We start from the raw sequence: 11,483 nt of genomic DNA, 5'->3' as shown, positions 1-11,483 counted from the left end.
CTTACTCAAGTAAATGTAACGGAGTAAATGTAACTCGTTACTACCCACCTCTGCTTGTACCCCAGCTTGCCACATAATGTATTGTATGATAATGTGGTTTACAATTTACACTTACACTTTATATGAAGCTCTCCCCTGCACATAGAGACAATCAGGGGCAGTTTGTGGCTTTTTTTTTCTTTCTTTTTTTTTATAGCTATAAATTCAAAATATGTCAAACTACTTGGCTTTGGCAGAATCTAGGACATATTCGGATGGTAGCTGTCAGTAACCCTTTTTGTTCCAGAGCATACACCAGATGGGAATTGTTGTCATTGTTGCTGAATTTGACCAGAAATGTGATAGATGGCTTTTTCCAGACCTCTCTGCCTGTTCTCATCCAGAAGTCTGTGAAAGTAACCAGTGGGATATAAATATTGTGTAAGCCTATACATGTGCATTGAAGATCATTTCTAGAGATTACCAGCAGATTTCTCAATACTCGATGGCAGTACTAAACTGAGGAGGAACCCTTCCCCACCCCCAACGATTTCTGGAGGATGAATCAGGAGAATGCTGCTCCCGGATTCTCGGAGCAGGCGGTCACATGGAATACAGCGAGGTCGGATTTCCTGCCTGTGGTTTTCCCCCCTAATTCCACAGGCGGCTGGGTACCCGGTTTAATGGCAAGGAAGCATTAAATTGACCCCAGATTGCTTCTCTTAAGAAGCAGCTTTAAAAGACGGCCACCGGAAGCCGGTCTTTAATCTTACCTGTGAAATTCTTGAATGTCAGAAAAGCAATGATCTGTCAAGCCGCTTCTGTCTCCGTATGCACTGGTATGTTGTAGTTATTCCTGGCACAGCAGTTTGATGGATAGGTGCTTTCGAGTGACTGAAGCTAGATCAGATAAGGAGGTTTGTTTACTATTCAATGCAGTTTGAATATTCTCTTGCATAATTATACAATCTTTACAACTATTTCTTTAAATTATTTGTTGAAACTTGTTGGAAAAATGAGTGCTCGTATGTGGCAATAGCTGGTTTACAACAAAATACCAATCAATCTTTGGCTTTAGAATATCTTTAAACCCCTTCACGGTGGCCTGAGAAAGATAATGTGTTGAGGTGAAAATTCATTTAGGGTATAGTAACTCTGAATGGCGCTAAAGGAAGTGATTCAGAGGCATATAATTGTGTTCTCACTGAGAACTTGCAAAAAATGTGATAATTCTTAGTATTAAGATCACATTTTTGTAAGTTTCATGATCAATTGCACATTGGTGGTGTCGCCGTTCCTCAGTAATTTCTCGCATGTGGGTTTGTGTGTGTGCTGCAGTGAGATTGGGTCATAGGGAGTGTGTGATAGGCTCTGTAACTAATAGTGACGTAACATTGCTTCTATAGTGGCTTCTCTGTGTGTCTGCCATCACTGTGGTTCGGTGGCACCAGTTTGTGACCCAGCGTTGTATTCAGTTTGTTACAATAGGTCATTTATATTTTTGCTCAGTTTCAAGGTCCTCCTACACAGCAAATACTGCCAAGATCAAGCCTAATATAGAAACATACATGCTGTGGACTGGTCTATTACCTGGAGAATCTGTATTGAATATGCAAGCAAAACCTACTGAAGGAGTTTTTAATAAGGCTGAACAATTTGGAAATAATATCTAATTGCAGCTATTTTAATATTGCAATCTGATTTGTGATGTTGGAGGGAATGATTGTTTTTGCATTATTCATTATTTTATATTACACTAACTTTATATTAAACTAACTAATAACACTAACTAACAAATTCTAACATTACTTAAATTAGTACTTTACTTGAACTTTACTCTATTATAAATCATAATTTTGTTTGTTAACAGTAAAATAACTATTAACTAAAGTTTAATTAACTATCAATTTACCATTTAATAATTAGGGTTATTCTGAAGTGTTATCAACCATCAATATATTTGAGTTGACATGTAGAGATATCAGTCAAAGGTCACTGACGCCACAAACCAGTGTGATGGGTGGTGATTGCGCAGTGGATATGACATATGACTTTGATGCGGGAGAGCCACCAAAGGCATATAAATAAAGACACCATACAGCCTTTGGGAAGATGTCCCACAGGGGTCTAATTGTTTCCCAGGATTCCCACCACAATACATCAGCCAATGTGTCCCTGAACAAGACACTTAACCCCTAGTGGCTCCAGAGGTGTGATATAGCAATTGTAAGTTGCTTTGGATAAAAGTGTCAGCTAAATGACATGTAATGATTTACATTCCATCTGGTCTAATGTCATTGAATGAAATGTTAGGCCTGTCATGTGCTCTCCACAAAAAAAGTTAACCACAAATTTCCTTCTCATGCCAAAGGCTTTCACTTAAGATTAAAAATAAAAAATGGCAACCTCTTGGCATGAATTGTTAAACAGGTGTATATAGTGACATTAACATTGTAATGTAGACAATAATAATTTCATTGTGATTTAAACTGTATTTCTTGTTGGGTTCTCATTCATATTTGTTGTTATATTGAACTTAATGATATACTGGCATTCAAATATTGTGTGTTAAATAACAAAGCAAGACTAGTAGAATTTTATTTTATGTTATCTATATTTGTACAGCACTTTGGAGCAGTAGCGACTGTTTGTAAATGTGCAATAGAAATAAACTTTGACCTTGACCAATAGCATGTATTTTATCAACCTGTTTTTTTCTTCTTCTTCTAAGGCCTAATAAGAAATCCCTACCGGGAGATGGTACAGTATACAGCTAACTCATGCACATATACTATGCTAATGGAATGCAGCTTATGAGTTTAACACAGATGGTCTGTCAATATTAAATGATGTCCTACACAGGTTACCATAAGCGTTTCTTCTGCTGCTGTCATCAATCACTTAAAAAATAAATCCAAAATGTAATCATTGGATAGTGAAGCCATTTGTGTTGGCTTTGTGTGTGGTTACAGATTGGTGTGTCACCTGTGGTTTACTGGTTGTATGGTTCCAATAAAACTGCACTGAATGGCTTGTGTATTAGTATGAGGTCATTGCAACACCCACAATTAAACACAAAGGCCAACAGTAAGACTGTTCTGGAAGAAGTATTTCCCAGTTTCTGTTCATAAGTGGTTGAAATGACTTATAATGATAATAATTTTATATTTCATGGTTTGAAGGAAACACTTTGGATTCTGGACACATGTAATTGGCACTTGTCATTATACTTGACATTAACAGACTCAGTTACATGTAGAAATGTGCCACTGAGGCCTATACTTATGCATTTTGAGTTACAACTGGCAGTAAAATGAAATGAGCAATATTTCATTGAAGAGACAATTGACTGTAAGAAATAAAAAAAGACCGGTATTTGTTCTGGACTGGTTGGATGAGCTTGTATGGATCTCTTGGTGAAGATCACCATACAATACAACTGATGTCAAGACCCATGTGTTCCACATGCCATGCCAATGGAAAAGGAAAAGGACTGCTAGATTTCATGCAGGGGAAGTTACATGAAGTACGTGAATGATGTACCTTTAGTGATTTTTGACATCAAGACTGTACTGCATTTGCAGATGTCATCATGCAGAAATACTTTAAATTGTCTCTTAGTTGTTATGTCCTGCAAACATGTTTTCCCAAAGCAATATGTCATCAAAAGTCAAAGGCTACATTGAAGGTTCTACAGACGGAAGTAACATCAATGGCTTTGAGCGATGAGAACAGTTCCACTGTCTTTGCTGCAGTATAGGTTTACAGTGACCTAATCCCCACAGTGACTCTCTCTGATTCACACATTGTCTGCTGAAAAAAGATTGGAAAACCTGCCAACTGCCAGAGCACGATATCATCCCTGCTATCCCATTGTTTTTCTTTTCTGGGGTTGCCCTGGCCAACAGAGCTGTGATGACCTTCCTCTTCCACTGCTGAGAACAGAGGGGGGTTCAGCTCCACTGAAGCCAGTTAGCAGCCAACAGGCTATATTGTTATTGTTCTCTCTCAGCCTGTAGTGTCCAGAGAAAGAATGATATGGGAGAGGAGCCGCAGAGCCCTCTGTCTGGCCCGACAGACTGGAAGTTATTAGACTGCTTGATAATCAAAACCAACTTTAGTTTAGATGAAAAATGATGTGTCGGCTCACCTGTTGGTAAATCTGAATGGAACCTTGTGCTCTGAAACATTTTGACGCTGCACCTTTTCTCCTACACTATTGTCCCTTACAGATCTGTGTGCATTTAAACACGCCCTACCTTTCATGGTCCAATGACTTTGTTTCATGCACAGTCTGTTTCCAACCTTTTTCACAGTGGTGGAATGTAATGAATACTTTGTTACTGTACTTAAGTGAATTTTTCACATATCTGTACATTACTTAAGTACAATTAGTAGTGCATACTTTTGACTTTTACTTTGTTACATTTTGCTGCATTTATCTATACGTTCTACTCCACTACATTTCTACACTGTTCCGTTACATTTTCTGATCAGTTTTTCCACCTGCCAAAATGTCTTCCTGACCGTCACATACGAGCCGGCCTGAAGTGGGAGTGGGTGAGCAGGTCAGGAATGGCAAGTGATGGTGATCCTTGTAGCTCTCCGTTGGGTAGTGGAGCTGCCGAACCCGCTGGTAGAGAGAGAGAGACATCAAGAGACTAAATCATTATGCAAGTACTTTTAATACTTAAAGTACATTTAAAATCAGGTACTTTTTACTTAAGTAAATACTCTCACCTATAGGATTATTAGGAACACCACACTAATACTATGTTTGACCCCCTTTTGCCTTCAGAACTGCCTTAATTCTACGTGGCATTGATTCAACAAGGTGCTGAAAGCATTCTTTAGAAATGTTGGCCCATATTGATAGATAGCATCTTGCAGTTGATGGAGATTTGTGGGATGCACATCCAGGGCACAAAGCTCCCGGTACCCGGTGGGGTCTTCTGCTGTTGTAGCCCATCCGCCTCAAGGTTGTGCGTGTTGTGGCTTCACAAATGCTTTGCTGCATACCTTGGTTGTAATAAGTGGTTATTTCAGTCAAAGTTGCTCTTCTATCAGCTTGAATCAGTCGGCCCATTCTCCTCTCCATCAACAAGGCATTTTCGTCCACAGGACTGCCGCATACTGGATGTTTTTCCCTTTTCATACCATTCTTTGTAAACCCTTGAAATGGTTGTGCGTTAAAATCCCAGTAACTGAGCAGATTGTGAAATACTCAGACCGGCCTGTCTGGCACCAACAACTATGCCACGCTCCAAATTGCTTAAATCACCTTTCTTTCCCATTCTGACATTCAGTTTGGAGTTCAGGAGATTGTCTTGACCAGGACCACACCCCTAAATGCATTGAAGCAACTGCCATGTGATTGGTTGATTAGATAATTGCATTAATGAGAAATTGAACAGGTGTTCCTAATAATCCTTTAAGTGAGTGTATGTCTCTGGTTATTTCTACTTTTACTTTACCTCCACCATTGCCTTTTTATGGCTCGGTTCATATTCTTAACCTTCTTTTGTCAAATGTTTTCTTACGGAATCATGTCACCTGCCTGTTCTATCCTCTTTTTATATTTAAGAAGGAAACACAGTGCACCTCCTCCACAATCCCTCCCTGCGATCAAATGTTTCACTCCAAAACAAAGAGAGGAAATACGGACCGAGGGAGACACAACAAAAACACAACAGCAAGATAGTGATGACTCTGCGACAGAGGCATACTGCTGCTAATGCACATTGTGTAACCTAAAGATTTATGCTGATGGAACATCAGGCTTAAATTTTGACCCACAAGCATCTATTGATTTAACGCCTTTTAAAAAATGTTTTTAGCTTTTTTAGGTTCCTTAGTTGACAGGCTTGAGGCACACCTGTCATTGTACAACGCTCAATATCTATTTTAAATAACACTGAAATTTATGGAGAAATGGTCGTTTGTGGTGACATCCATATTTAGATGAGAAGTTATTGATTGATATCGATATTGCACTGATGTTAAATCAATAATGATATTGATTTAACATCAGTGCATCCAATAGAGAGATACTGCAGATCTGGCATATGTTTAGCATAGCTTAGCGCAGAGACTGGGAAAATGGGTAAAATACATAAAAGGCAATGTGTAGACAACACACCCTGGACCTCTCTGTACTCAACACATGTAGGTGATTTTGACATTAATCACTCCTTAGATGTGTTTGATATCAAATAATTGTATTTTGTCAAATAATTTACCTACTTTTTTTAATTTAAATTAAATGTTTGCTTTAAATATTTGCTTGAAAGGTTTATATGTAACCCAAGGGTGGACCGAGCAGGGATGTCATTCATGATTGAACTAAGGCTGCAACTTGTCATTTCATTATATATTAATCTGCCGATTGAGTTCACAATAAATCAGTTCATTGTTTGGGGAAATTCTGATGAACGTTTTCTAATAATTTATACACCAAAGTCCAAGGTGACCTCTAAAAATTGCTTGTTTAGTCAACTAACAGTCCAAAACCCAAAGAAATGAAATTTACTAATTTATTAATCAACTCCTCCTTTCAGCGATGGGTTAGACTGTGTATTTGAGTTTGCAAAGCAATTGTGATTTTACAGATTAATACCTTTTCAGTTATGTCTCTCTTTAGCAGTTGTATGCATAATTATTGCAACAAAAAAAGAGATCTGTGTGTTAGTATGGAGCTCCAGTAACCGGTCCATTCATTTGTCAAGTTTTGTCAGACACGGAAGCAAAACCTCTGTGAATCAGTGGTCCAAACTCTGAAGTCAGACAGATTTTCTTTGTCTTAGGAAGCTTGTCTATCCTCAAATAACTTGAGGCATGTTGCTGAAGTGATGGATTAGACTTCTGTGCCAGCATTACCTCAGCTCTCCTGCTTTACACACACACACTGAAAGAGAGCTTACAGCTGTATAAAGGGCTGAGTGTGGGCTGTTTTTTTTATGCTCCTGCGTAGATATGCATTATATTGACCTAGCCTATTTCTCTTCTGTCTACTGACGTCATTTACATCTTGAGTATTACACTAAATTTCAAGACTAGCTGCAGCATTAAAGGCATAGACATTTATTCTGACTGTGTTTGGTTTATTTCCTCCAGACTTTTCTCACAACCTTTTGTGGAGGCCAGATGAGAATAGTTAAGTACAAGGCATTCTCTGTAATGGTTGAAAACATAAGGAAGGCAAATTGTTTCATTGGTCATCTCACAACCACCTAAACTGTTATTAGCTCTAAAGTGGTTGCTTTCTTGTTGCTTCAGGAGTGGGACTAAAAATGACATTAATAAAGATACAGTGGCTCTGATATAAAACCTTAATCCATTTCCACAACATAATAATGGGACACCGTGTCAGATTACACCAGCTCTCTCAGGTCAATGGCAAATAAGCAGTCTGTCATTTGATCATCTTAATGCTTTGTACATTTCTGATCAATTGCACCTTGTCTCTTTTTTTTTTGTTTTTTGTTTTTTGCTCTTACAGAAAGAGATTCAGGCCATGAGCCAGTGTCACCACCCCAACATTGTGTCTTACTACACCTCGTTTGTTGTAAAGGATGAGCTGTGGCTGGTGATGAAGCTGCTCAGTGGTGGTAAGTGCATGTGTCTTCCAAGGCTTTGTTCTTCCATCCTCTGTCATTTAATACGGTGCTTTTGACTTGTGCCTTTCCATCTGAATGTCTAGATCCTGGACAGGCAAAAATATCAATCTAATTTTGTTTTTGTATACTAGCAAAGCGCTGTTTGACTAGCTTTCTGAACACATCAAACACGATTTGGTTTGGCATATACTTCTGGTCTTAGTCAAAACAGGGGGATCCAGAATGTTTGGCAGGGCCCCTCATGATGAGAGAAGGGCAGTAGGAAGAGCTGGGCTACTTGCTGCCGGCGATGTTAATTGTGATTGTAGGGAATGTGACAGCACTGATCCTCATTGTGTCCCATGTGAGCCGTAGCTCTTTCCGGGCTTTAACTCAGAAACAGTGCAGGAGCTAATGACAGGGCAGAGGTAATAACAGCCCGCAGGCCGGTATCATGGCACCCATGTGGCAGCGCTGCAATTAACTAGTGAGAGGAGCATGAAGAGGAGGCCCACCATGGAGAGAAAGACCTCAAAATGCAGCAGTTGCATCTGCTTCTGATTGTTTTGTTCGTTTTTTATTCTCACCAGCAAATGTATTTAAGTATTTGTGGTTCTGGATCAGCCTTTGAGGGAGAAGAGCTTTTGCAGCAGACCTGAAAGGGCTCAGTAATACACCCACACACTAAACATTTCAACTGTCTTTTCACCCTCACTTGTTTCTCTCAGGCCCCCTGTGTAAACAGCGTCCCGCTGTAACCGATAGTGCCCAGGTGGCATGCCTGGCTTCCTCAGACACACTCGAGTCATGAGCTGCTTGGCATCCGCCTTGCAGCTGGGCCCAGCGGGGGTACAGTGCCCGCCAAGCGACGCTTGAGCAGACAGCCAGCATCACAGGAGCTGACACCACTTAAAATGGCCTCTTGCGTTCCCCTTATCCTAGTTAAACAGAGGCCCTTGATGTTGAGTTTTATTGTGCTGAGTAATAAATGATGGCCATGGCAACGTCTGCCATGGAGACAGACCTCAAATGAGGTCGGGTTTATAGACCATCACTACCGGCCCCGAAGAAGGCCAACCGCTGTCTGCTTCTCTGGCTTGATGGAGCGTAAGAAACCTTCACCCTCCGACTCCTGTCTTGGCTTGTGTCTCCTGCTATTGAAAGAATGTAACAGCTTGACGGTTGATCTGACAAAGCACTGACATCTATACACCTAGTATAGGTCTCATTCCTAATAGAGAAGAATGTTGTTGGATCACCACATACTGTAGATTACGCTAGTTTGGCAACATAGAAAGTATCTCACACATGTTGCACTGGCAGATACCAGTGCAGCACAATAGTTTAGCAGTTGTCAGGGGGTATGTGGAAAGATTGTGGAGTAGTTCATCTTGTTTAAAAAAAAATAAAAAAAATAAAAAATAAAAAATAAAAGGGATCCACATAATTTCAGATTAGGAGAAAGATAAACCCACAATAGTATTACAAATTGGTGTGAGACAGTGACAACAGGCCGACTCACGTGCCTGATCTCAGTTAGCTGTAAGACCTTAGCTCCAAAATGATTTGTAATATGTCAAAAGTATAAAAACAACTTTATTGACCAACACATTTCATCTTGTGGCCTTAAAGTTGTTCTGTATACGACAAGTGTTCCTGGAGTTTTACCTTCCCTTCTCCATGCACCGTAGAAGGACGTGAAGTTTTGTCGGAAATCCTTACTCTGCTTCTACAAAAATAGCTAAATATATAAGCAGCTGTATATAAATATCAGCGTGCAGAAAAATAAAAAAAAGATACAAAGATAAGAAGTACTTAAAAATAGATAAGTTGTTGCCTACTGACACTACAAGTGGTAGAAGTTTGAATACCAATTAGACTGAACCTGACTGGTCTCGTATATGCCACTAAAACATGCCATTAAACGCGTTTCTTTTGATCTTGGTGTGAATAGTGAGCTTTAGCTTATGCAACAAAAAGCCAACTTTACATGTTGCACAAAAACATCATTGGATTAAAAAAAAGCCATTAGGTTAGAGTCTTGATTTTGAATTTGACGTTGTTGATTTCTTGAACTACTTTTACAAATTGTTAATAGGAAGTAATTATCCATGCCTCCTTGGTATGTTCATCCAGTGTCTTATTTTTGACTTCATGTCATATGTTTTTCATCCAAATGAGTAGAGCTCTAAAAAGCCTAATCTTTAATCAAGATGGCCTTCCTCTCTGGCAACTCAGTTCAAGGCCAAACCTGTTAAGCTTTTTTTAAGTTTTGTGGTAGGCACTCAAAAATGATCGATGTCAAAGGGAAAAATTGCCCCCTAAATTCAGTGTATTTTCTCTTTAAAACACGATCAGAACTGTGTATGTAAATGCTTAAAATTTCACAAATTTGGGGGCAAAAATTGCCCAGTGAAATAATTTTTGTCGTTGGACAATTTTCTAACCTGGTGGTTGGTGCGCAGAAGGTGCAGGGCTTTTCAGGAAATCCCTGTTCTGAATGTGACATATGAACAACTGTTTCATTAGAGCACTGCATGGCCTGGTACTGCCTGAATAAACATCAGAGAGACATCCAGTGGAACCCACTGGGACAGAGTATGAGTCATGCCAAACTAAGCAGTGGAATGTGTTCCCAGGAGATAATGTGCAACCTTCACCAATCAACTTCCCTGCTGCCGAGCTCAATCGAATGCCACTCAAGAGTGGAATGCAGCTAAAACGGCAGATTGTTATTAACTGTTTCAATTTAGCATATAAAAAGACTTTGTCCAGTTTGGAGCCAGTGGATTTGTCACATCATAATGTGGCCCTCAGTTATTGCCAAATGCTAACAAACAGCCCTGATGGTGACTTCAGTTTCATAGTTTTAAAATAATGAAACTCTAACATGCAACATTACTTCTGTTCGCATATTGTTCTTTTCCTTTTTAAAATGTTGTCCCTTAGTAAAAGTTTTGATGGCATCTATAGTTCTGTCAAACCTCTCTTCTACACCTTGTTTCTGCACCACCTATGTCTCTCCATAGCCCCTCCCATGCCCCGCCCTCCCTCTCCCCCTCCAACTTTGCTTGGCATTCCCCATCGACCTTTAGCACAGTTGGCACCAGCTCTCATCTCCTTTGTCCACTTCCCCCTCCTCCCTCCTACCCCCTTTTACTCTGTCATCTTCTTGCTCAGTCTCAGCCAATGAAAAGACTGTAAAGGTGATGTTGCTGGATGAACTGAAGTTAATTTCATGTCTCTTACACCTTGACGGTTTTTGTTTGAAGTATTAAGAGAGAGATTTGATAATCCAGCATGCAACTGAATTGAAGATTTGGTATTTTCCTTCGCTTTTGCATGCTCTACAGTGCACTAACTTAAAGACTTCATTTATCTCCTGTGATTTGTATGAACTCTTTTTCTAGGGGCTTGGCCCATTGGCACCATTCAAACCAGGCCAACAGGTTTTGTTTTGTCTTGGAAGCCCCAGTCCTCCCCAAGCAAAATGGACCTTTGTATTGTGAAGTTGTCCGTCAGTGTCAGTATGTTGAAACAAACTAATGAGGCATGAAGAGTTCTACTCAGTAAACATAATACAACTTTTTTTTTTCTGCCACATGGCATTGTTTTGTCATTGATCACATGGCACTTTGCAACACAGTAATGCAACAAAGACCTTATTTATTTATGTTGATGGATTTCAATATCAGTCAGTCAAACACCAAAGATTCTTTTGTACCTTAAAATAATGTTTCCAAAATTGTGGTTCGTTAACCACTGTTTGAATGAGACATAAGAATAATGATAGAACTAACAGTAATGGACAATTCTGTTTCCAACCTGTAGGGGAACAAAGAGGAAAGGTGCTTTGGTGCCTATTGTAAAGGTGCTGGTTGACAAGTAGCTAATAATGCTTGGTCTATA

General features: G+C 39.6%; 1 protein-coding gene across 4 annotated transcripts in view; it reads left to right on the top strand.

Annotated features, from left to right (window-relative positions):
- The window catches only part of oxsr1b (oxidative stress responsive kinase 1b), a 69,721-nt gene that overhangs the window by 33,226 nt on the left and 25,012 nt on the right, over positions 1-11,483 (top strand). For all 4 annotated transcript variants that reach the window (XM_032503628.1, XM_032503627.1, XM_032503629.1 and 1 more), the window contains one exon: positions 7,478-7,586. In XM_032503628.1, coding sequence (XP_032359519.1) covers positions 7,478-7,586 — 109 coding nt within the window. The remainder of the gene's footprint in view (positions 1-7,477; positions 7,587-11,483) is intronic.

Source organism: Etheostoma spectabile, chromosome 22 (genome assembly GCF_008692095.1).
Source record: "Etheostoma spectabile isolate EspeVRDwgs_2016 chromosome 22, UIUC_Espe_1.0, whole genome shotgun sequence".
In the NCBI taxonomy this organism is placed as follows: Eukaryota; Metazoa; Chordata; class Actinopteri; order Perciformes; family Percidae; genus Etheostoma; species Etheostoma spectabile.
Note: the sequence above shows the minus strand (reverse complement) of the source record. Positions and strands in the feature narration are given on the sequence as shown.